At 39.2% G+C, this 21,083-nt stretch overlaps 5 protein-coding genes across 13 annotated transcripts; 4 read left to right on the top strand and 1 right to left on the bottom strand.

Annotated features, from left to right (window-relative positions):
* Positions 1 to 1,300: 1,300 nt before the first annotated feature.
* Positions 1,301 to 3,467, top strand: prdx1 (peroxiredoxin 1). The gene is made up of 6 exons (XM_083541322.1): positions 1,301 to 1,400; positions 2,256 to 2,372; positions 2,451 to 2,604; positions 2,715 to 2,837; positions 2,928 to 3,058; positions 3,150 to 3,467. Exons 2-6 carry the CDS (start codon positions 2,267 to 2,269, stop codon positions 3,233 to 3,235), a joined length of 600 nt encoding a protein of 199 aa, XP_083397448.1. The 5' UTR covers positions 1,301 to 1,400; positions 2,256 to 2,266; the 3' UTR covers positions 3,236 to 3,467.
* A 649-nt stretch (positions 3,468 to 4,116) lies between these two features.
* Positions 4,117 to 13,139, top strand: zte38 (zebrafish testis-expressed 38). 5 transcript variants are annotated; one of them, XM_083541320.1, is made up of 13 exons: positions 4,117 to 4,475; positions 5,286 to 5,430; positions 5,728 to 5,791; positions 6,133 to 6,169; positions 6,255 to 6,275; positions 6,359 to 6,385; positions 6,514 to 6,581; positions 7,569 to 7,717; positions 7,886 to 8,034; positions 8,234 to 8,276; positions 8,363 to 8,406; positions 12,305 to 12,351; positions 12,985 to 13,139. In XM_083541320.1, the coding sequence occupies exons 1-13, from the start codon at positions 4,425 to 4,427 to the stop codon at positions 12,992 to 12,994; spliced, it is 855 nt and encodes a 284-aa protein (XP_083397446.1). In that variant the 5' UTR covers positions 4,117 to 4,424; the 3' UTR covers positions 12,995 to 13,139. The 5 variants fall into 5 exon arrangements, with proteins under 5 accessions (XP_083397446.1, XP_083397447.1, XP_083397443.1 ...); XM_083541317.1 differs by having other exon boundaries at positions 4,120 to 4,475; positions 7,886 to 8,094; positions 12,985 to 13,135; XM_083541319.1 differs by lacking the exons at positions 12,305 to 12,351; positions 12,985 to 13,139 and adding exons at positions 8,478 to 8,560; positions 8,650 to 9,142 and having other exon boundaries at positions 4,121 to 4,475; positions 7,886 to 8,094.
* Positions 8,718 to 13,625, bottom strand: aldh9a1b (aldehyde dehydrogenase 9 family, member A1b). 2 transcript variants are annotated; one of them, XM_083541316.1, is made up of 12 exons: positions 13,408 to 13,625; positions 13,150 to 13,342; positions 12,469 to 12,614; positions 12,165 to 12,294; positions 11,848 to 11,982; positions 11,566 to 11,762; positions 11,303 to 11,443; positions 10,987 to 11,175; positions 10,633 to 10,720; positions 10,299 to 10,440; positions 9,911 to 10,023; positions 8,718 to 9,636 (listed from the first exon to the last, which is right to left on the bottom strand). In XM_083541316.1, exons 2-12 carry the CDS (start codon positions 13,340 to 13,342, stop codon positions 9,542 to 9,544), a joined length of 1,569 nt encoding a protein of 522 aa, XP_083397442.1. In that variant the 5' UTR covers positions 13,408 to 13,625; the 3' UTR covers positions 8,718 to 9,541. The 2 variants fall into 2 exon arrangements, with proteins under 2 accessions (XP_083397442.1, XP_083397441.1); XM_083541315.1 differs by lacking the exon at positions 13,408 to 13,625 and having other exon boundaries at positions 13,150 to 13,385.
* Positions 13,626 to 14,825: 1,200 nt separating this feature from the next.
* On the top strand, positions 14,826 to 18,334 carry uck2b (uridine-cytidine kinase 2b). Its single transcript, XM_083543102.1, has 7 exons — positions 14,826 to 15,038; positions 15,988 to 16,147; positions 16,249 to 16,345; positions 16,507 to 16,649; positions 16,793 to 16,890; positions 16,985 to 17,033; positions 17,299 to 18,334. Exons 1-7 carry the CDS (start codon positions 14,934 to 14,936, stop codon positions 17,430 to 17,432), a joined length of 786 nt encoding a protein of 261 aa, XP_083399228.1. The 5' UTR covers positions 14,826 to 14,933; the 3' UTR covers positions 17,433 to 18,334.
* A 594-nt stretch (positions 18,335 to 18,928) lies between these two features.
* Positions 18,929 to 21,034, top strand: czib (CXXC motif containing zinc binding protein). Of its 4 annotated transcripts, none has more exons than XM_083541311.1 (8): positions 18,929 to 19,051; positions 19,137 to 19,220; positions 19,526 to 19,582; positions 19,673 to 19,754; positions 20,066 to 20,097; positions 20,446 to 20,523; positions 20,616 to 20,681; positions 20,760 to 21,034. In XM_083541311.1, exons 1-8 carry the CDS (start codon positions 19,046 to 19,048, stop codon positions 20,835 to 20,837), a joined length of 483 nt encoding a protein of 160 aa, XP_083397437.1. In that variant the 5' UTR covers positions 18,929 to 19,045; the 3' UTR covers positions 20,838 to 21,034. The 4 variants fall into 4 exon arrangements, with proteins under 4 accessions (XP_083397437.1, XP_083397439.1, XP_083397438.1 ...); XM_083541313.1 differs by having other exon boundaries at positions 18,980 to 19,051; positions 19,678 to 19,754; XM_083541312.1 differs by having other exon boundaries at positions 19,010 to 19,051; positions 19,434 to 19,582.
* Positions 21,035 to 21,083: the final 49 nt, after the last annotated feature.

Below are 21,083 nucleotides of genomic sequence, written 5' to 3'. Positions count from 1 at the left end.
AAGCAGTTAACCCTTGAGTCTGCTGTTTTGAGTGGTTTATTTGAATGAAAGCTGGCAGCTGTGGTTTAATATACACTCTTTGTATCTAAACCCCTCTTATCAGCACCCTCGAAGCTGTCTCCATGGAAACGAGATGGACAGACAAAACAACGCAAGACTGAGGAGGAGTGAAATGTGCAAATGACAGAGCCTCCTGCTTCATGTGTAGCCAGAGAATCACAGAATGGCCAAAATGTAGTCGTAATTCTTGCTGAAATGAGGTTAACACACAGACAAATGAAGGATTATTTTTTTTTACACAATATAAACACAAGGGACTTTCTGTAAGAGGAAAACCAAACAAATCTTCAGAGAGAGTCTCTTGTGTAAGTGTGTTAAATAACCAAACATGAGGAAGTAACAGCCAAAATAATATCCTTGTAATTATCACATAAAGGTGTGACTGTGTATAAAAAGTCACACCAAACTCAGATGACTAATGAGCTAACACTGGGCTTCCACTCATTCTATCACTGTGACACAGCACAATGTGTGTACAGACCAAACCACAATATATACGTTCCCCTAATGTACTGCATGTTGTAGTGATTTGTAATTACAGTGTAGTTAATGAATAGTATGTGTTTGGATCGATGAATCAAAACATTATTAACACAATGTCACCATTGTAACATCTCGACACATATAAAACCCATCTATATTGACTCTGACACGTTTTCAATCATTTTAGCACCTGAAGAATTAGGAATATATGCTCAGTATATAAAATACCAACATGACTGTCAGAATACTCTGCCGGAAGTTTCTGGCTGGTCAACAAATATGAAAGAATATATCACGTCAATACAAAACCATCAGGAACCATTAGAAACCCATGAGGATCACCATGATCTTTTTATAGTAGAGTGATAGTTTGGGCCTGTATGAATTTACATAAGAAACAAATCAGTTCTTTATATAAGAAGTGGTATAAGATTGAATAAAGTTTTTGAGATCTAAGCAGTATAAAAGAACAGATTTGGCAAGAAGTATTAGTGAATTACTGAGTATTAACTGTAGCTAACATTTAACTAGCCTACATAATAAAAGCGATGTGAAGGTTCATCATGGTTAATAGTCTATATATTTATTTTACGTTATCTTTCCTTGGCATTAAGACAAATATGCAAAGGGACAACAAATGTGCAGAGTCATGCTAGGCAAGGCAGAATAGTCCACTCCAGTCAGTCTTTCTTCTACCGCTATGTGTTGTACTATGGGTCAATCAAGTCTCGCGAGAATTCAGCATGCCTTTACATTGGGTCAATAAAATCACGCGAGATTTCAGCGCTCTTATATAATCCCGTGCTCGGTGTACTCATCGGGTTTTCCAAACTTTCTGCAGAAACACGGAACCGGAGGTAGGTTTTACCCAGATTATTATCATCATTATTATTATTATTGAAGAATATTATATTTGTTTTAAAGCAAGCGTTTTCACTTTGAGACTTTTTAGTCATATGTCAATTGCACTTGCAGCTTTTGCAATCAGTAATTTTCATTTATGCAACGTTGAGGTTATATATTTACTATAAAAAATACATATTAAGTTCAAGTTTTATATTCACAAACCCTTATTTTTATAATAGTTTTGAGGGAGATTTGTTTCGAGTGAGAACCTGTTGAATTGGAGTGCTCTAGCTTGGGCTGCATCCGAATCAGCTTTCTAATCCACTTTATAGTGAAGTAAGTAGGGTGTAGCGGGTATTGTTGAATACTCGGTGTAGTGCGCAGGTGTAGGGAATAGGGAGCAATTTGGGATACGGCCACTAAAGTACCAAACCATTTTTTACAGTCGGGTTTCTTTTTCCTTTTACAATGAAATGGCGGTTTTGATATGTTGTGTAACATTCAGCTGGAATAGATTATTCAATTATGTCTTAATTGAACTATTAATGTGATTATTTGAATGAATGAATGAATGAATGAATGGCTGTAGTAAGCACTGCTTGTGCTGGTACCTGGACCTTGACTCGAGCAAATGTTGCAAAATTGAGGAAGTCATAAACCTTGTGTCAGATTTCGATAACAATTGAGTTGAAGTTTATTGCAACATAATTGAATGCATGTGACTGGTTTTCAGTGATCCTTTTTCTCTTAGTGCATATGTTCATCTAGTATTACTGTATTATCTAAACGCCAACTATCCGATTACATTCAAGCCTTTTGTCGTTTCAGTGTTTTTGTAAAGAAACCACTCTGTTCCTCTTTTGCAGTCCAACAGAAGATGTCGGCTGGCAAAGCGCAAATCGGCAAACCTGCCCCTGATTTCACAGCCAAGGCGGTGATGCCCGATGGCCAGTTTAAGGACCTGAAGTTGTCTGATTATCGAGGTGCGACCTCCTGTATTTACACGATATCTAAGTACAAGTTCCAGAACCACTGATATTAAAAACAACCTTTCTTTGCAGGCAAGTATGTAGTTTTCTTCTTCTATCCTCTGGACTTCACCTTTGTGTGTCCCACCGAGATTATTGCCTTCAGCGATGCGGCCGAGGAATTTAAGAAAATCAACTGTGAGGTGATCGGAGCATCTGTGGACTCACATTTCTGCCATCTGGCCTGGTGAGGGTTTGCAATCAGTTTGGTTTTTATTCTGAAGATCCAAGCTTGAACGTTTAACAAATGTTTGCCGATAATAATCACAAAAACTTTCCCCTTTATCTGTGTGTCAGGATAAACACCCCCAGGAAGCAAGGTGGCCTGGGACATATGAAGGTTCCTCTGGTGGCTGACACCAAAAGATCAATCTCTGAAGATTATGGTGTACTGAAGGAGGATGAAGGCATTGCTTACAGGTGGGACTAAATGTGCAGCGTGATTTGTGTAGTCAGCAATGATTTGTTTGTGGACATCCTCTAACGTTCAATTTTAATGTTTCTTCTCAGAGGCCTCTTCATCATTGACGATAAAGGCATCCTGAGGCAGATAACCATCAACGACCTGCCTGTTGGTCGCTCAATTGACGAGACACTTCGTCTTGTCCAGGCTTTTCAGTTCACCGACAAACACGGAGAGGGTGAGTGATGGTGGCTACGTGTCACAAATCTGCATATTAATAATTTAGTCATTAATAAGGTATTGACACCTTTTCTTGTATCATGTTCTAGTTTGCCCGGCCGGATGGAAGCCCGGAAAAGACACAATCAAGCCTGATGTCCAGAAGAGCAAAGATTTCTTCTCCAAACAAAACTAAACACATAAGACTCTGCAGCAGTGTAGTCTAACGGGCCCCACACTGGCACTTATATCGAACCTCAGTAACAATTACGACACTGTTAAGCCTAAAATGAGTGCATAGGATTGTAATTGTTGTTTATGTTTTGTGTGACTTTGTGAGAAATGTGATGGTCATGTAAAAGACTGCTGTTTTGTACGTTTAACACTTTTCATATTTTCTTTGTGAGATAAAAGCAGAAAATAACAACGGGATCTGGCTTTTATTCTGGTTTCACTAAAAGTAACTGGATTCGGGCTTTTGTTCTGGTTTTTCAACACCAGATTTTGTAACACTTTACGCTGAGGGAATAACAGGAACTTGGGCAAGTTCAAGATTGTCTCTATTTCTACCGAGAAACAGATTTTGTAACAGATGTAAACCAAGTTTTAAACCTTGATGGTATACGCACAGTACATACAATAAAAATAGTACCCTGAATCACCATAATTGCCACAAATCTAAAATAAACATAATTGTATTATGATATAGATGCTGTTCAGATCATTCAGATACCCAAAGTTTCAAGTATAATTTGTGTAACATAATGTGGACAATATAGTTCTAATTTAAGCAGCCTTCAGAGAATACACGGCATCATCAGGGACTCCTCACAGCCTAGTCACAATCTGTTTAACCTCCTTCCATCAAGAAGAAGATACAGGAACATGGGCACCAGAACGAACAGCTTCCGGACCAGCTTTCTTCTAACTACATCACCCTACTGAACTCTACACTACACTATCATAGATTATCTTCTACATATTTATATACCATGTGCATTAACACTCTAAATACAATGTACCTACCTCATATTTAAAATTTGTATATCCCATATTTCTCCACATATATTGTATATTGATATAATATATTTGCGCTTGTCAGTTTGCAAATTGATTTTATTGCCAATTTTGTAGACTCTAAACTGCATTTGAATCCGAATCGATTCCTTTGGCTGTTAAATGATTCAGTTGATTTACTCGCGCGAGCCTTTAATGTCACGCACTCCTACACAGGAATTCGTTCGTTAGCTTCTTGGCTAACAGTTTCCCCCTCAGGAAACTGAGATGCTGTTTTCGCCAATTACATACCTAAAACTTGATATTTATACATTTTAATTCCAACAAGTTTGCTGTAGTTCGAATTTTCAACAAAAAAAAGTGAGGGAATGGCAACCGTACTGAAAAAACGAGGGAAAGCAAAGCAAGAGATTGCTGAGGTAAAAACAAACCAAAGAAGTTAGCTTGCTAGTATAATTGATCCTAATTCTAACAATACTTATTTATAGTAACTAATATAACAAGTTATTTCGCTTCACCAGAATAATGGTAAGATAAAATCTAATAAAACACACGGGAGTTAAAAAAACAACAAAACGTCAAATAATGTATCAATTACAACATAATTCTATTTATTGTTATTAATAATTGGTAACTATATATATATATATATATATATATATATATATATATATATATATATATATATATATATATATAAACGAAATAAGTAGGTGACTTATTGGTTACTAAATACCAAACAATTACCAACAAACACACCTTCTCCTTAAGTGGTTTCACTATTATCAGCATTAATACTGAAGACATCCTAACTATAAAAGAACATGAATGGAATTATGTAGTAAACAACCCAGAACATATTTTACAGATTTACAAAGTAGTTACCTGGAATGGTTTTCAGTTTGATTTCTCCAGAGTTTAATTTCTTGCCTTCTTAATGTGCTTTAGACCATCAGGCCTTCATTGTTAAATTGCTGCAAAAATAAATCAAATCCACTGAATTAGAAGGTGTGTTCAAGTTTCTGACAGATATTATACATATAAAACCCAAACAACTGCTGTAAAAGATATTGAAGCAGTGAAAAGAAAACAATGACTATTATGTTGACGTTCTGACCGATCCCATTTGTTCATTGTGATTAGCAAATATCTCGTAAACAATTACACGTTTCATATTGTATATAGCATTATATATGCTATTAATGTTTTTTTGTTCAAAATGCTTTTAGTGGGATAGTTTATTTAATCAGGAGCTGAGAACCCACGAACAGTCACTGGTGTTTGTTAAGCGAATGCTGGTCCTGGCAGTGTCCACTATAACATACCTGCGTGGAATCTTTCCCGAAGAGGCGTATCGATCCCGTTACTTAGAAGGTGATCTTTTTCGTTGTTTGACCTCATAAGAATAATATCCATTACATACATTACAGCTTGAGATTTTACACACGTCAATAAATAATCACCATTCAATCTGGTTTTTTTATTCCTTTGTCACCTATTGTGAATAATTTTTCTAAGGACAGTACAATAACTTCAGATAGAGTTCAAAGAAGGGGAACATGTTTAATGTGATTATTTTTTATAGCCATTGTTTCAACAATAGTCAAAACAATTACATTTGAGGTCTTAGCTCAAGGTCTCTCACAGTATTTATCATATTTAAAATTTTAGATTTATGCATCAAAGTCCTTAAGGAGAACTGTACCACTCCAGGAGCATGCAAAATTGTCAAGTGGTAAGTATTCATTATTAAGTGACCTAGGGCACTAATATTAAGTGGTTTCAAATTTACATAAATGTTTATATGGACACACTTTTATTTATTTTTTGCTTCAATGAAAAAACTTGACAACTACAATGCATAGCGATTTAAACATTATTCACATTATACACTACATTTGTGTAAAACGTACGCAAGCCTCATTTATGTTATGCATATAGTATTTTAGAATGATGTTAGTATACTCATCAGAGGTACCTGTGCTTTTTTTATGCTTAATTGTTTTCTTTTTTTGCACACTGTTTGAAATAAAGTAACAATGTTTTATGTAAAAATAACCATGTTTTTCTTTCCAGGCTAATGGGGTGTTTTGATGCTTTGGAAAATCGATATGTATGTTATATATTCTAAAGTTTTACATTACATCATGATTGTGCTGACTCAAGATTTAATAATGCTCTATTTTTTTTTTTTACAGTTGCAAATTGTGCTTATCGGGGTAAGTGCATTACCTAGTTGCCCCAGGGGATTGTCTTGCTCTTTTATTGCATTCAGTGTAATTTATACCCCATATTTAAACAGGTACACAGAGACCCTGATGACACAAATGTAAGTAACAGCACATATTACTTTTTGTAAAGGTATATGTGCCATCTCACACACCACACATACACACACACACACACACACACACACACAGAGAACAGCATTAATGCATATTTCTGAATTTGTTACAGCATGTCATAGAGTCTTACCAGTTCAAGTTCAAATACACAGACCACGGGCCTCAGATGGACATCCTCAGGTAAGACATAAGCAATTAAAACCTGACGTAATTTGGGGACATCACCAAGGACTCCACACGCACCTCTTCACTGCATGTCCAGACATCAGCTAATCAACATACCCCCTCATTATGTTTAATAAGTGCACTGCCAGAAGGTGCAGTGCTTATGTATTCAGCACTCTACAAACTAATTTTTCACATACATTATAAATTACTTACACTTTTTAAAACCTTAACGTAATGTGTATGCATGGTGTCAAAAGAATTATTGATCATACTGATAGTTCAGAAAAAAACAAAGCCCTGAAGTTTTGACACAAAATTAAAGAAACCTGTGATACTGAACATGATGCTTCCTTGTCCCACAAGATTCATATCTGATCACTCGCTCCCACCCAGATAAAAGTACAAACTTCCTGCTTCCCATTTTCTAGCCATTTCCCTCCCACTATGTAGCCCTTTGCCATTACATGGCAGCTACCAACCAGAGAGGGTGAAAACTACTGTAGCACGTGCTTTGCCCGAGATTTGCGAAGCCATCCACAGAATCTTTGCAGAATCAGGAAAGACCAGTCTTTTTTTTCTGCGTACGAGCTTTCACCAATGATTGGTTCATTTTGCACAGCTGGCACATTGCCAGTATTCAAACACGACCTTTCTGCGGAAATCCTCCTGGGAATGTTTTTGCTTGCGCCCATGACTCCAGTGGTATTCCATTCACAATGCAATGCACACTTCACAACCCCCTTTATGAACGTAATGGTAAATTATAAGTATTTCCTCTCTAAAGCTAAACTACAAGATATAAATAGTAGAGCTGATAGTAAAGTGAACTGTAGAAGAGTTTATATCATATACTATAGTTAAACCATGTACACACATTTGTATGTTAATTATTTCAAAATATTTAACTAATTATTCATATGGCATCTGTTAAATAAGTCATTTTTTCAATACCCATTGTTTGAATGTGCTAATGATACACATCTGACTTCTTTGTTGAAGAAATGAGAACATCGAGTTGAGGGTCACCATGGAGGACACAAAGGCAGCCTCGATTCTGTTGATCAGAAAGCTTTTTCTCCTTATGCAGAATTTGGATTCTCTTCCCAATGATGTTTATCTAACCATGAAGCTCTACTATTACGATGATGGTAAAACAAACATCCGTAGCGTAACGTAAACACAGCTGTGGGAAGAGTCTAAAACGCTGTGTGTTAGAGTTTGTCTTGAGGCTCTGAAATTAACACACTGTAAATAACCAGCATTTTGGCCAACATCTGTCCAGTAATTGTACTTTGTACCTGTTTAAAATGCGACAGTGACACCATCAGACTATGAGCCACCGGGCTTTAAGGAGGGAGTGTGCGACAGCCTCTGGTTCGAGGGCACCGCAGTGCACTTCAGAGTGGGAGACCTGCAGACTCCCTTCCACGTGCTGAAAGTTGGAGTAGCAGCTGAGCAAGGCCGTGTGAGTAAACTGCAGGAGGGCAACCACCTTAGAGAGACCGTTCAGGTGTCCACAGAGGAGGTGAAGTACTTTATACTAATTATATAAAGTAGAGCTGTTTACCCTAATTAAAGTGCATTAAAGCAAAGAAAACTTTGTAACGTAAGTCTCCAGGTCACTATACTTTGAGAGCTCATTATAAATTACATTTTTGAAATAGGTGCCTGGACAACACAAGGAGGAGGATCTGCCTTCTGATGATGGTAAGGTTATCCTCTAAATCCGAGTCTGTAAGTCCTCAGAAAATGTAGTTATTACTCATCAGTACTTCTGTAAACATTGCCTCTAGAATCGGCTGCACAGTTCAAGCAACCCAAAAAAGCCACCATAAAGGTAGGAATGATTTTGTAGATATTTAAGAATTAATCAGATTTTAACGGTTAACGTTTTTTTTGTATCTTCAGAGAGCAGGCAACAAACTGTCAAAGAGAAGAAAGAAATTAATTTAAAAGCACTCTATATACACTGTATAGATTGTATTTTTGTAGTATGTATATCCAGTTATATATTTGCACCCTTATTTTTCTGAAGGAAAACGTTTATAACTGTTGTAAAATCTTTGGTATTGCTGTTCAGATGTTATTGATCTACCAGTTGATACCGTTTCAAAATGTAGAAAGAGAAAAGCACCGACTGCATGGAAATACGTAATTAAAAATACTTTGTTTCTTTTATTATATTCTGCTTCCCTGTACATGAGATTCTTAACTTAAATACAAATCATTATTATTACAGTGCCGTCCGTCATTAAAGCTTTTATTATTCTTTAAGCAGTAGAACATTCATAAATACAGATTAGTGTTAGTGCCTTTATGCAAGCAGCATGGATTCTTTTTTTCAATTGTTTTGTCATTTAGCTTATTTCAGTTTATTATTATAAAAATCCCTGAACCTACAGAGAGAAGGGAAAAGGTCATGTTTATTTTTTTGTAATAACAGTACACGTGAGGAAAAAAATTGTGTAAAGATTCCCTTGTATAACAGTCTAATATCTGGAGATTTGGGGTATTCAGGAGCTCAGAAAATGCCGTTCCGCTTAAGTTATAAGCAGATAGTAAACAAAACTATTGTGGTGATCAGTGAATGATACCAAGACTCCCCCCCGGATCACCCCACACCTTCTCATGATAAGGCACTTTATAGAATCAACAGAAATACATATTAAAAATTAACACGCTCATAACTCAAGTCCTTTTAGCGCCAGAACATAACGCTCCATTTCCAGTGAGTAAATTAATGAATTAATTCCTTATTTATGCACAGTTTAAATCCTAGAAGTCAAATCACCAGCTATTACCTGATTATATAACTGCTCCTCATTCATGGCAGTTAATTAGCAAGTTATGACCTTATTTTTAGCGGCTTGTCTTTATGACACAAATGATGTATCTTTGGGCTTTGACTAAGTTTCAGTAAGACCTAGAGTGCAGAATGTTCGTACAAAGGACATACAGTGTTTGTCCTGGGTTTAAAACAGACTGTCCACATCTCCCATTTCAACCACCACAGACTTGAGCTGAGAGTAGTACTCAATGGTCACCTGGCCATTTTCTCTTCCTATACCTGAAAAGACATGATATGAGAAAATAAATCTTCAACAAGAATCTTTAATACTAAGATAGTAATCAGAGGACATTTTAGATCCACAAAGATGGACATAAACCTTGTTGTGTGACTATGTTGCACAGAGATCTTTCCCAATTTATTTATTTATTTATTTATTTTCAATTGCCTTCCAATTATGGACTTGGTACACACTGGGATCATTATTTTCATAATCATTCGGATAATTGTGATTATGCTCATCAAAGTCAAACTTATTTTTCTTGCCCATTACCTGAAGTTTTATAGCCTCCAAACGGCACTTCCACAGGCGTGATGTTGTAGTTGTTGATGAAGCAGGAGCCGGCCTGCAGGTTCTCGATCACTCTGTGTGCTCTCTGAATGTCTCTGATAGACAGAAATGAACGAAGAAACAAAAATAAGAGTTCAAAACATCTAAAGATAAGTGGCGCCCTCTTGTGGCAGTGCTGTTAACAAACGTGTCCAAATGTGATGAATCTGACATGAACATGTAAACATATTAAATCAGATCACATCATCCCTGTTAATCTTTTGGCAACAAGGATGTTTTATGAGCATTAACGCTAGTAAATTCAATAAATCGCAGTTGTTTAGAAGGTTGACTCTGAATCTATTGTAAATATACGAAAAGGACTGCTTACTTGGTGAAAACTCCAGCAGCCAGGCCCATGGTGGTGTCATTTGCCCTGTGAAGAACTTCGTCCTCAGTGTCGAAAGTCAGCACCGACATTACAGGCCCGAAGATTTCCTCTCTGACACACGTCATGTAGTCTGTGCAGTTGTCTACACACAAATGATTCAGCACACAAATTTTAGACATTTTTGCAATACATTTTGTTGCATAGCGATTTTCCTCAGTGCCTTCTTACTTCCACATATCTAATCTACTCAAATGGATTTGAATTCCCAAGGTTGTAAACAGTGATCACTTGCTGGTGGTGAAGCAACATTATCTCTGATAATAGTGAAACTCACCAAGCACACAAGGAGTCATATAATATCCGTGTTTTAGTTTAGGGTCTGCCGGCGTGAACAGCTCTCCTCCACACAGCACTCGAGCCCCCTTACAAAGAAAATGTAATTACATTTTGAGAAAAAACTAAACTAGAAACTCAGGTTAATGAGCAAATGAAAAGGAAGAATCAATGCAATCGTAAGAGCCAATCAAAATCCAATAGGCAAAAGTAGCCAATGCTTATGTGAAAGGTGGATTCACGTTTTGTGTAAATCCATTATTATTCAATATTGAAGAGCTTCAAAAGTAACTTAGTGTAAATCAGTGTAGCTGAGAAAAGATAAATAGTAATGCTTGTTGAATGTGCCTCAGACCTCTCTTTTGGCCTGCTCCACATATCCCAACACTTTGTGTAGGTGCTCTCGGCTAACCAGCGCACCCATACGTGTCTCTTCCAGAAAGGGATCCCCGATTTGGATAGCTTTGGTTCTCCTCACCACCTCCTCCAAAAATTGTGTGAGAATCGGCCTGTGCACGAAAACCCGCGTCCCGTTACTGCACACCTGTGTGTAAAACGTGGGGTAAAAGTGCCTCCTTTACTAATGTGGGTCAGAACTGTGTATAATCATTGACAGATAGAAGTCACAAATGCAATTGCATGTCTATCATGCTATAACTGGTCTTCAGTACCTGTCCCTGAGACAGAAAGTTGGCCATAAGTGCTCCCCTAACTGCGTTCTCGAGGTTACAATCCTCAAAGATGATCAGTGGAGATTTGCCACCGAGCTCCAGGGTCACTGGCTTCACACCTTTGGATGCCATTTCCATTATCTGAAAGGGCAAAAAGACACCGGACTTTCAGTTTAATGTGATATCTTTAATTTACCTCAAATATATTTACAAACACGTTTTTTTTTTAAATCAGCTACTGATTAAAGAAAACAGCAACGTACCTTCTTGCCAGTTTGCACACTCCCGGTGAATGAGACCTTGGCCACAGCGGGATGCTGACACAGCAGTGCGCCTGTCTCCTGAGCGCCCTGCGCCACGTTAAACAAACCGTCAGGAACACCAGCCTGCGTGTAAATCTCAGCCAGCAGCACCGCACTCACTGGGGTCAACGGGGATGGTTTGAACACCATCGAGTTCCCTGTGAACGCAAAAATCTCAATCAATACCAACATCCTGGTGTATATTATTGTACATTACTATCATTTTGAAATGAGAAACAGTACCACAGGCAAGAGCTGGAGCCGACTTCCAAGCCGCGATCTGGAACGGGTAATTCCAGGCTCCAATTCCCACACACACTCCCAGTGGCTCCCGGCGTGTGTATGCAAACGATCCTCCAGCTAGCTGTACATGCTGCCCTATAAACCCGATAATATTATTATTATTATTATGATGACAGAAGTGTCACAATTTCTCATCAAAAATCCAGCCAAAAAGAACATACTGATACTTTGCTACAAAGTACTTTACAGTGCCACCAATTTCCATTTTATCTCATTTACAATGAACTTTATTAGGAAATTCTGACATGCTAACGAACCTGCCATAGTTGTGGCGAGACCTGCAAAATACTCGATACACAGCCGAGCGGAGTCCACGTCCAGCTGTGCCTCGGTGATCGACTTGCCGTTGTTGACCACCTCCACCTCGGCAATCTCCTCTCTTCTTTTCTGTCCACAGAAATCACACCAACAGCGACTGAGCTTCTCCAATTTAAACCGGATCAGGTGAAAACATTTTAAACAAAACCTCATCAGATGGAGACACGGGTGCCAAAACTTTCAATGTGTCGATAAAACAAGAGTTGCACATTTTCATCTAGCTGACCTCTGACCTCAGTGTACCTGAATGAGTCGTGCTGCCTCCAGCATGATCCGGGCTCGCTCCATTCCAGCCATCTTACTCCAGTGTGTGAAAGCCGAGCGGGCGCTGTTTACGGCCTCATCGACCTGCGCCGCTCGACAAGGGTGCAGCTGGCATAAGACACGACCTACACACACACACACACACACACACACACACACACACACACAAGCTAATTTATTCATGCATTTTAATTTTTTCCATTAACATTTCATTATTATGCAATTATTTGCTGTCAAAAGTAACTGCATGTCATAACTTCATTGATTAGGACTGTTTCCTAATTGGCAAATTACCTAACCAATCAGAATATCAGTCATGACCAATCAACTCACCAATCACTGAAGAGAACTATTTTCCATTAACCAATTACTAATCACAATTGTTTCTCCAACTCTATAATAATATTTTGATCGTCATGTAAAAAAAAAAAAATATGCAAATGACTGTATGATGTCACTGTTGTTTTGGTTTTTTTTGCATACATCTTGAAGAAGGTTAAGGTGACGCTGAATGGCCCGGATGTGAAAGAGAGGTTGTAGAACATGAGCACGTGACTGCTGGACAAAGTTTAACTTCACAACCAGACTGAGACACTTGTTGTAGTGTTGTGTAGTGGACACCGGGTTAATCTTTTTAGGAACATTAACAGAAGTCGTCACCTGTCGCGGGTTCGTACACCGGCTCTGATCCGATCTCACCCCCGAGACTGACCCTGTTGCCGCCCCAGAAGTTCAGCGGGTCTGTTATCTGCGTGCTCCCCGATGAAGCAGCCCGGTTCAGGCGGAGAACTGAGGCGCGGAGCCGCGGGTAGAGTAGAACAGAGCTCAGCACACGCATCGCTGCAGGAGACATCTAACACCACCCGACACACACACACACACACACACACACACACACACACACACACACACACACACACACACACACCTGATCTCTGACCAGGGAACTAAACACTAGTCTACTCCAGCGGCACGGTTATAACCTGCATAAACACAAGCCCCCTTCCCTCAGCTGCATCAGGGCTGTGTCCCAAACCGCAGACTACCACCGCAACTAGCGTGCAGAAATCCGTGCAGCGGGTAGAGCAGCTGCCACGCTGGTTATCAGGGGGCGTGGTTTATTCTAATGATGATGATTCCGATTGGCTATAACACACGTCACTCATCTCCTGAAAACATGCTTTTTTGATTTTATCATTATTTTGCTCAGATTTTATTTCGTGAGATAATACAGGTGTAGTGGAAATTGTATACATTCGTAATAAAGTTGTTTTAATTAAAAAATAATGTTCAGTGAAGATGGGGCGGGGCTTCTGAAATGGTGGTTTCTATTGGTCATTTAATACAGCATTCAGCGTGTGTTAAAAATATGTTTTATCTTTATAATTATTTTTTGATAGAAAGTTACATTTTGCTTTGTAATACATGCTTTTATTTGGATTTATTTGGATTATACTTGATTTTTTCTTCCTTTCTCAATTTTGTTAGGAATTTTATTTTTCTGTAGATCACAATGTCAGCACACACTATTTACAATATTTTGGTTATTCATAGTTAATAAACGTTAGTTATAATTTAAATACATTCAATAAAACGAGACAATGACATTCTTTTTGGAAAACATGACTTTTATTATTCCCATTTAATTTTATTTGTACAGCAATTTTAACAATGGACATTGTCGCATAGCAGCTTCACGAAAATAAAAATATGAATATACATTCACAAATGATCTCTTAAAGTTGATCCCTAATGAGTGATCCAGTGGCGACAGAGGCAAAGACAAAACTCCTTGAGACTTCACGAGGAGGAAACCTTGAGAGGAACCAAACTAAAAAGGGAACCCATTTTCATCTTCAACACCAATTGTCCATTTATTGTAATTCCATCATTGCTACGGTCATTAACTGTACACTTGCATGCAAAAACAGGGCAACTAGTCCTAACCCATTATAGCAGACAGTTTATATTTATTACAGTCCATATCCATCTTAATGGTTCTTGCACAGGAACCTCATAGATTTTCAGACTGTTCACCTGCAGTGAGTGGTCTCCAGTTGAAGAGAACTCTATTCAGGGGTAGAGCACCAGGATGAATCAGGCAGATACAGAAAGAAGAAGGTAAACTTCCTTTAATATGGTCTGTATTAACAACAAAAATATAGATGTCGAAATACCAGTACTTTCCCTTCCCTCTTGTGTGAGTGCACTACTGGTGTTAGTAAGTGGTGAATTAGACAGGGATTCTGCCCTACCTAGTGCACTAGGGGTGAATTTGGGGTTTGGGCTGTGGGCGGTAAAGAGGCAGGGCTTGGTCTTCAGTCTCTATTGGCCTATTGGATGAAATAGGAGTCTGTCTTTGGGAGTTGAGGACCTACATTCCAGACGTAGTGCGCAGGGACCGGATTGAAATTGGACCTGCACCGGGGCCGCAGCACTGCAGCATGGCAGGAGACAGTGAGACACGACTTCAGGACCAGGAGGAAAACGGCAATTCCATTAGACAGCCGTTTCTTATCGGGGTCTCAGGAGGCACAGCCAGTGGGAAGGTTCGAGGTTTAATTTTTTTTGTTTTTTTTACTCCTCCATGATTCGCTTTAGATGTGTTCCCCCCTCCATCTGAATTCAGTTTCTTTTGTGCCCATGTATGATGCCAGTGGTCTCGCGCTCCGGCCGCGTGGCTTTGATTAATAACCCGGTTATCATTTATGAAATTATACATTTATAGATATTAAGTGATCTTTACAACCTTTCAAAGACCAAAGCAAAAAAAAAAAAAAAAAAACAACAACTTTATACTCGATTAAAAACTATTCTGTAATCGGAATTCCCAGTTTGCGGGATGGCGGCGGCGCGTGGGTTTTTCCTTTGTCAAGACACGTCATCAGTGTGCGACCGCTTCTATTAGTGGAATGAACTCATTTCTCAACACGTGGCCAAACACAAGCAGCTCACTAGCAAAACCCCCCCCCCCCCCAAAACAGTTAATTATTTAATTAATTGGTAATTAATTAATACGCTAATTAGTCAGCTATTTTATATGTATACAAATGTTTATACCGGTATTGCACACACACAATATCCAATCAGTTTTGTTGGGCGAATTTAAAAGTATTTACTGGTGTTAACTGGTATTTTTAAAACGTCTGTTCATTATTATTGTTTTCTTGGAAATATATATTACTTACTTGTGGATTTCGCCGTTATTCTGCTATTGTTTACACGATGACGTCGAAAAAGTGCGACGACGATGATCTAATCGCGTGGGCTGCTCATTTAGCTGGAAATAGGACGACAGCTGTTTATTCCCCTCACCTTAATGATGTCATTGTTTCAAAAGTTCCCCAAAACCCTTTTCTTCCTTAAAAAAATATATTTTATTATTTTAAAAAGTACCCTCATAAAGCGAGTGATCTGACTAGGAAAAGGTTTCAGGTTTTTGTTTATTACCCCCCAAAACGATTTCATGTCACGTGATCAGCATAAACTCCTCTGCAGTCTTCGGTATGTGCCAAGATCATGGAGATGCTGGGGCAGAATAAGATCGATCACCGGCAGCGTCAGGTCGCCACCCTGAGCCAGGACAGTTTCTACAAAGAGCTTACCCCTGAACAGAAGTCCAAAGCGGTGAAAGGGCAGTTCAATTTCGATCATCCAGGTGATAAATGCTGTGTATCAGTTGGATCAGTCTGGTAGTTTGCGTGTGCTTGAGACAGCATGCTTATTTTTTGTTTTGTTTTTAACATCTATTTTGTCCAGACGCCTTTGACAACGAGCTGATCTTGAAGACGCTTCATGACATCATCCAGGGGAAGACGGTCCAGATCCCAGTGTACGACTTTGTCACGCATTCCAGGTCAGCTGCCTTGTATACTGTTTGCTTTCTTGACTGTCACATGATTATTTGTGTGTCGATCAATCAGCCGATTGTCTGGTTTCCTTGGTTTGATCTCTTACGCGCTCGGTGTGCATCCGAAATTCACAACCAGGATGACTTTTCTGTTCTGACTGTAACAGGAAGGACGAGTTTGTGACGCTGTATCCGGCCGACGTGGTTCTGTTCGAGGGAATTCTTATGTTTTACTTGCAGGAGATCCGGGACCTGTTTCAAATGAAGCTGTTCGTAGACACCGATCCAGACACACGGCTCTCTCGTAGAGGTACGTGTCTAAGACGATAGACAAACCACACCCACAGAGAATACAGTAGAATCATCACAATGGAGTATTGAACCGTGCGTGTGCGCGTGTGTGTGTGTGTGTGTGTGTGTGTGTGTGTGTGTGTGTGTGTTCGCGCGCATTAGTTCTACGAGACACCAGCGAGAGAGGACGTGAGCTGGAGCCAGTCTTGTCCCAGTACATCAATTTTGTAAAGCCAGCTTTTGAGGAATTCTGTCTTCCAGTGAGTTTCTTTTTAATTTATTTATTTTATTTCTACTCACATATTTCTGTATTTACATGCAGTTTTGCTGTATTTTTTGTTCTTTCTGCCTCAGACTAAGAAATATGCAGATGTCATCATCCCACGTGGTGCCGACAATTTCGGTGAGTCTGTTCAGAAAGAAAGCTTTATTTATTAAGAATATTTTACACCTCAGTGAACTTGTGATGTTCCTCATAGCTGTTTACTCGTTTTTGCAATAAAAGAAAATCTTAATTGAACTCCGGGTTACTGAAAGGAAAGTTGTGGGTTTGAGAACAAGCTGCCCATATGAGCAAGGCCCTTAACTCTAGGGGGCGCTGTATAAGAAAAGAATGTAAATGTATATGTGAGAAGTGAAAGCCTTTCTTTCTTTCATTTGTCTCGCAGTTGCAATAAACCTTATCGTACAGCACATTCAGGACATACTCAACGGTGGCGTTGGTAAACGGCAGAACGGCCACGTGAACGGTCACGTGACCCCCCGACAGAGGCGCTCGTCCGAGTCCAGCAGACCGCACTGACCTCGTCGCGTCCCTCCTTCTGAGGAGGGTGGACCCGGCCTTGTGAAACGCCATTCAATGCTCTTTTATTGAGCTGGCTGATATGAGATTTTATTTAATTTTTTTGCATTTACCTTCTTATTTTTCTGCCCAGCTTGAGTTTGGGAATGTTTTCTGTTCTTCATTGTCATCGTCATCCTTATTTGTAAAAAACAGTGTTTCATTGCTCAGACAAAAAAAAAAAAAAAAACACTCCAGGTGTTGGAACGCTGTGATTGAGTTCAAATGGGTGAGAGAGAGAGAAAGAGCGAGAACGTGTGTGTGTGTGTGTGTGTGTGTGTGTGTGTGTGTGTGTGTGTGTGTGTGTGTGTGTGTGTGTGTGTGTGTGAGAGAGATGCCTTTAGAAACTTGAAGTCAGAACTCAGGAAGAGTTAACACAAAGGCTGGGGTTTCTCCTAAACGCCAAAAATGTTTACGTCCTACCCTTTATAAGGTGTGCATGTGGTCACGTTTTCTGACTCTGCTCTACTGATGGTTTTATACCAAAGTCTTCGTGAAGATCTTCTCCACAAGACGTGTTACAAGACGGAGTGTTACAAAAACACAGCTGCTCCCATTAGCGGTCACTTAAAAGCTAATTGTAACGCGTAATTGTACTCTTGAATAAAATCTCATGTTATACGACTTTTTCCTTCTGATGTATTTGACATTGTGCATTAAAAAAATCTAAACCAGTGTGACGTCAGGGAGTTCAAATGTTATGCATTTTCTGCATCCTCCAGTACTTGAATTGTAGTTAGATCACTAGGAAGCTAGACTATTTCTTTTCACTTTTTTTATATTAGAAGAAAAATGAGGCTTTAATAATGAAAATGTATTGAAAGAAACTGAAATAATAATAAAATAATAATTTGACAAGCAAATTGTACTGTACGTTTTTTTTTTTTTCTTTCATTCCTTTATTTATGGTCGCATCCCAATATGGGTGACCTATTAGGCATTTAGTGCACTACGTAGTGCGATGGGGTTAATGTTTGGTCCACTACATAGTGCACTTGTATAAGAATTTACGGTGTATTAGTAGTGTACCGGTGCCAGTTTGCTCCTGACCGAAAGATGGCGCTTTCATTCACTAAGTGCGCGCTGTTTAGATTGTCACCGCTAGATGGTGCAATCACTCAGTTCATGCTAATTTGGTCTTGACCACTAGGTGGCACTCTAATTTACATTTTTTTGCATGCGGCTTTCATCTTAACCGCTAGATGGCGCTCTCACATAATCAGCGCACGCTTGTTTGTTTTAGACCACTAGATGGTTGCACTCACTCAGCACGCTTGTTTAGTTTAGACCGCTAGATGGCGCTCTTACTCACTAGGTGCATGCTATTTTGGTCCTGTCAACTAGATGGTATTCTCAATCAGCACGCTTGTTTAGTCTTGACCGCTAGATGGTGCTCTCACATACTAAGCGCAAGTTTGTTTGTTTCAGACCACTAGATGGTGCTCTCACTCAACTCGCTAGGTCAGTCTTGACCGCTAGATGGCGCTCTCACCCAGCGCACTCGCAACGCCAACGTAATTAATACTGCTGAATAAGCGCATGTATGCAATCGCCTCCCAAGTCCAAACACCAACATGGGGGTAGGACCTGTCATTTTCTGGTTCTTTGTTGTTGTTGTTGTTTTTTTAACAATGATATAAATCTAATATTTCTGTCTTACTTCAGAAATTCGGGTTGCAGTTCAAAGCGACTTTGGAGAACATCACGAAGGTTCGACCTGACGGAGACGACTTCCGCTGGTATTTAAAGGTAATGTTTAGGCAGAAACAATATTATCTGTAGTTCTGAACCTGAATTTATCTCAGTATTTGGTGTATTTTTGGGTTGTTTTACCCTGTAATTCCCTGCAAAGTCGTGCTGCTAAGTTTAGCTTTTCCGTGGCTGAATGCCAAATTGATATCTCCGGATTACATAGTGCCCTTGTTAGGCTACAGAACTGTGTTTTATTTGTGCCCTTCATAGTGGGCGTGTGTAGGGAGTGTGAGTGTATTCGGGATTCAGCCTCTATAGCAGCGCTGTGAAACGATGACGTGATGATATTCTTCGTTTTGCAGCTGAAGTGTGGAAACTGCGGTGAAATCTCAGATAAATGGCAGTACATCACACTGCGGGTAAGGACATCATGATCTGTTGCGTTCTATAGAAATGAAATAGTTTTATCAGTCTGTATTTATTCATTACTGATATAAAGGTTTCCTCAGGACAGCATGCCGTTAAAAGGAGGCAGAGGCAGTGCGAGTATGGTCCAGAAGTGTAAACTGTGCTCCAGGGAGAACTCCATCGGTAAACACACACACACACACACACACACACACACACACACACACACAATTTAACACACACAAACTTAATGACCACAAACCACGCCCCCAGTAAGAAAGTGGGCGTGGCCACGTATTTTAATTATTTCTGAGTTAAATTAATAATTGTTTTAGCATCTAGCCTTCGCAAAATACATTTACTGTTTACCAAAACCATCTCGGAGAAGGAGCACTGAAACAATCCCAGCTGCTGGCATGCAGATGTGGACGCTGTATTACGTAAAAATAAAAGAATCTCCAGACATTAACCTCAACACTGGATTTCACCCACAGATATCCTGAAGGACACCATCACGCCGTACAACGTGAGTTCAAACCCAAACACTTGTGTTTATTATTTATTAATAACCAGCTTAAAGGTCAGACGTTTGTATACAGTGATCTTCAGAGCGGGTTTTTTTTTCCTTCTCCATGACCAGAAACAGAAATTTAATTAACGTATTTCATTTGTGTCCAGTGCATTTCTTTTTATTGTTTCACTCTACTGGAATTTTTTTCTATTATGTAGCATATTTAACTCCGATTGAACTTGAGTTGAATATATAAGTATATTATGAACAGTGGTGACTGAGATTAAATGTTGTCCTTTACTGTAGATATCATTTTTCTAAGTAGTTTATGGACATGGTTATTATCCCAGTTGTTTCTTAAAGGCGGAGGACAGCGAGAGGTTCAAGACCATGGTGCAGTTTGAGTGTCGAGGCCTCGAGCCGGTCGACTTCCAACCTCAGGTGAGGAATAAACGTCCCTTTTTTTTTTCCCTCCCTGTACTTCACATTCCAGGCTGAGACAAAGCTCCATGTTGTTGTTTTTTGTTTCTCAGGCGGGATTTGCGGCTCAGGGCGCAGAGACGACCACTCAGTTCCCTGAAATTAACCTTCAGGAGAAAGTAAGTCAGAGTTTGCACTTTGCACTCATTAAGAACATCCAGTAGACTATGTGGAATAAACCCACCGTGTCTTTCTAGGATTGGACGGACTACGACGAGAAAGCCAGCGAGTCGGTGGGCATCTATGAAGTCACACATCAGTTTATCAAGTGTTGAGCGCGTCAGAGTGGAGATGAAGAAAAACAAAAACACTGTGGCCTGAAAATCCAGTGAGGAAAAAAGAGACCATATACAAGGAACAGTCATAAAAAATACAAAAATTGTAATAATAAGAATTGTAAATAGACATGTTTGGGAATACAAGAAAGATGAGCATTGGAGATGCTGATCTTAATAAAAAAGTTATTAAAGAATTGCTTTTTGGTTCGATCTCGAACTAGCTGATTTGTTAATATTGAGAGG

The sequence above is a fragment of the Silurus aristotelis genome, assembly GCF_946808225.1.
Source record: "Silurus aristotelis genome assembly, chromosome: 5".
Lineage (NCBI taxonomy): Eukaryota > Metazoa > Chordata > Actinopteri > Siluriformes > Siluridae > Silurus > Silurus aristotelis.
Note: the sequence above shows the minus strand (reverse complement) of the source record. Positions and strands in the feature narration are given on the sequence as shown.